At 54.6% G+C, this 3,896-nt stretch overlaps 1 protein-coding gene across 1 annotated transcript; it reads right to left on the bottom strand.

Annotated features, from left to right (window-relative positions):
- Positions 1-3,011: 3,011 nt before the first annotated feature.
- H310_04403 (hypothetical protein) lies at positions 3,012-3,622 on the bottom strand (the record flags this gene model as incomplete). Its single annotated transcript, XM_008868732.1, has 3 exons — positions 3,012-3,119; positions 3,176-3,313; positions 3,353-3,622. The coding sequence occupies 3 exons, from the start codon at positions 3,620-3,622 to the stop codon at positions 3,012-3,014; spliced, it is 516 nt and encodes a 171-aa protein (XP_008866954.1).
- Between the last annotated feature and the right edge of the window lie 274 nt (positions 3,623-3,896).

Genomic DNA, 3,896 nt, shown 5'->3' with positions numbered 1-3,896 from the left:
TTTTACGTGGACACCAGACTGTGAGGTCGCACTCAACAAACTGAAGCATTGTTTGGTGAGTGGACGCGAGTCACATCGCTGTTTGCGCCGTCCTCATGCAGAACAGAATGGAAAGAACAAAGTCATCGCATACGCTAGCCAGTCCCTGTCAAAGACACAACAGAAATGGAATACCAAGGGCATGGGAACCTCCGAGACCGCATTTTGGGAGTAGTCTGGGCCACCCGCAAACTCCGACCCTACATCGACAGGCTACACTTCGACATCTATACGGATCACGAAGCCCTCACTTGGCTGTTCAACACGGGGACTCGGTCAGGCAACCACAATCTCGCGCGAAGGGCCATGGAATACAAGGACTTGACTACACAGTATTCCATCGGCCGGGCGAACTTAATGGTGCTGCAGATGGTCTCTCCCGGATTGCGTGCCCTGTGATGACTCGCAGTGTTAAACGGTTGACCATCGGTACCACGCGGAAAGGTGTTAGTACCACGCCTCCTCAAGAGCATATGGCTGAACCAGATGCTCAACCTATGATGACGAACCATATAGAACTGTTCAATCGGCGAGGACGACCCTCCTTGAGACTGTATAACGAAAAAGCCAAAGCCCTTGGATCGTGGCGCTACGAGCGTATCTAGATGGTGGCGCGCTACCGAACGATTCGCCTCTCCTTAAACTCATTATGAGGAATGCACAACAGTACACAAGCAGACAAAGCATCGTATGCCGCTACGTTACTCACAAGACGCCATTGCGGAACCCCGAACTCCTCGTGGTGCCCGTGATCCATTTCACCCTGTGGAAGAGGTCTTATATGCGAGTCATGCCTCTCAGTTAGCTGGACATCTTGGATTCACAAAGACGCGTGAACGAGTTCGCCAAACGGCCTACAGGCTGGACTGGCAGCTGGATTGTAAGGAGTGCGTCTCAAGATTCACCGACTGCAAACGTGCCAAAGGAGGACGACCGTGGCGGTAAGTCGAAATGAAACGTATGCCGGTCTATTCCCTCAAAGAACCGTTTAGCCTGATTGTGGTAGACGCCCTCGGGCCGCTACCGGCCTCAAACAAATGCAACAAGTACGTTCTCATCTTTGCCAACTACTTCACGCGGTGGGTGGAAGCATTCGCCGTGCCGGACTTGACGACGCCCGTCCACATTCGCTCGAGTCTTGATCGACAAAGTACTTTGCCGATTCCGTGTCCCAGAATGGCGCTGGCTGATCGTGGTTCTAACTAACTTTGTGTCCCAACTCGCCGCCACCATGCACTGTACACCACACTCGGGATCTACAAGCTAGCAAGCGCGGCCAACCACCCTCAAGGTCAGGGTCTCGTGGAGCGACTCAATCACACAATCGTCCAGATGCTCAAGATCTCCGTGATTGTTCTGTAGTTCGATTGGGACACGTATCTGTCCCAACTCCTGTTTGCCTACCGTACCTCGCACCAAGAAACCCCAGGGGACTCGCTATACTTCTATTCTGTCTGTTTGGACGAGACCCTAAGCTACCTCTCGACTTAGCGTTCCTCAACGTGGATGCTGCATGGAAATCCGATGATATGCCAGAATATAAGCGACGCCTAGTTGCGTCCTGGAGAGATAAGCGCTCGCTGGCTGAACAGCAACTCATTACGGGATAGAGCACGAACGCATAAGCCAAGTCAGACCAAAAGCCCGTCGATTACGACGATCAACGGCGGTCTGGGTGTAAAAATGCTTCACCAAGTCGGGTGACCCGAATGACCACCGGACCGGCAAACTAGCATGCCACTGGCATAAAGCGTATCGGATCGACCGAAAGACAGGTCCGAACACGTACAATATCGACATAACAACGCACCCGGACAAGATGATGACGGTCAATGTAGACCGGCTCAAACCCTTCCGTGGCTATTACTCTCGGCCGTTCAACGACGAAGTTCCGGAGGACGACTCCCTGATCGACGATCTCACGGTCGAGAGTCTACCCGAATCCAGCTGGCTTTCAGCGACGACGATGTCGCCAAAACCGCAACGGATTCGCCCACCACTCGCCCAGCGGACAAGCGCAGGACGTCCCAATTTCGCGAACCCGAGTATTTGGTCGAGTACTTGGACGGACACAAACATTGGATTCGAGCGTTCAAGCTGCTGGAATACAAGACTTATATTGACAGCTACGAGAACGAGCGAATAATGTTTCACCCCTACGGCGCTCCCGTCGGTTCGCCGACCTCGACGAGGAGCCGACGCAAAATGTGCTCTTCTAGTCGAGGAGATTACTCAAAAATTGACGCCTGAAGTTGGATTACATGGCGTCGTTCCGTCACCCCTTTGAGCCACCTGATCCTTAAGCTGTCACAACCTAGAGGCTGACCTCGACAAACCTCCCCTCTTGCTAGCATCCTCGCTGCTCACTCACGATGAAACAATCTGTGTGCCAGATGCGGCGAACAAGATTCAAACAAGTTTTTAGCACGCTTACAAGGTAATTGCCGATGACGGCGACCCACCTCCAGTCATCCGGACACATCCGATGCAACGACGACCGAGTGATCAGCCAACAACTCGACCCTCTGATGGTCTGGCAAGACAGCGAAAACCCAGTCTGTTTCTTCTCAGTCGTGGACTGTTCCCGGAGCCAACGCGGCGGATAGAAGGTGCCTTGACCGTCGTGTCGGACGTATGGGAAAGGCGCCGTTCGATGAGCCCAGCCTAGGGGATCCCGCTGTCGAAAACAACCCCCCGCACCACGCAAAGTCCTTGGAGTGAGCGTCGCGGGCTCGCACTAGCACATCCCACGCACAATTCCGATGGAGGTTCAATGCCACGTCAGGCGAACACGAATATTGGTTGAACTTGGTCGAAAACATGCGTTCTGGAAAAGCTGCGACGTCGGGCCATCGCTTCGAACCGTTGAGCGTCAAGTAGCCGAGCACGACGTCTGACCCGCGCGCAGCATTTAACACCTTCAGAGAACACGCCTCCTGGGCCAGCTCGGCCCAGTAAAGGTGGGGGTTACCTTAAAGGTACTGGAAGACTCTGTGCCCCTCCATGCGATACAAGTCAGCCACCAGGAGCAGCCACGCCTTCCTGTCGCGGCTCAGGTCCGAGTTGGGGTGGTTCGCAGACTGATCGATGTAAGACTGGATTTGATGGGTCCTGGCCAAAAGCCCAGCTGACTTACCACATACCCGCCCTCATCGTAATGTCCGTACTCGATCCAGAAGTATCGAGACCTCGCCACCTTGGCATGCCGTTCCCAAGATTGCCGCAAACGCTGGGGCCAGTCGCGTTGGGCCACAGTCATACCCGGTAGGAAGGACTAAAAGGACTCGATCCAGTGCTGCCACGGTTTGGAGACCCGCAACTTCAAGTACGCCTGCTTCGCCTCGGCTGACATCTCCACGCGGTCCAGTCGCTTTACCGCATCGGCATCAAACACGATCGGGGTCCGGGGAGTGCTGGGCGAAACTGATTTTGGCTTCACCAGACCCTCTCCTTCCCGCTTCAGACCACGTTTCGGCGCCGCCTTGGTTTCGATTTTGTCGTCAGAATCCGGTGGACGAGTATTAGTTGCAGGCTGGTTGTCTTCACTGCTGCTCTCGAAAGTGGCTTGTTCGCGGGCGGACATCTCGAACGACGCTTGGAACAGCCTCTGCCGGCGGCAATCGTGTGCAGTCAAGCTCGTCACGAAGTCCTTGTATTTCTCGAAGGTGTTGGACGACGTAAACGCACCCGCATTGGTTACCAGACTGCTCAATTCCACTGCGCTCTGAAAGGCCGAATCAGCTAATCAGCTACGGCTCGTTCCTGCGCGAAGTTGGCGAGATCGTCCACGGACCTCCGAGCTTGACATCAGCCGGTCAGGTTGTCGTGATGGAAGGCGTTCAGAGCCCGACACTCTG

This window comes from Aphanomyces invadans (genome assembly GCF_000520115.1).
Source record: "Aphanomyces invadans strain NJM9701 unplaced genomic scaffold supercont1.7, whole genome shotgun sequence".
Taxonomy (NCBI): Eukaryota; Oomycota; class Saprolegniomycetes; order Saprolegniales; family Verrucalvaceae; genus Aphanomyces; species Aphanomyces invadans.
The sequence above is the reverse complement of the archived record's forward strand: the minus strand, read 5'-3'. Positions and strand labels throughout refer to the sequence as shown.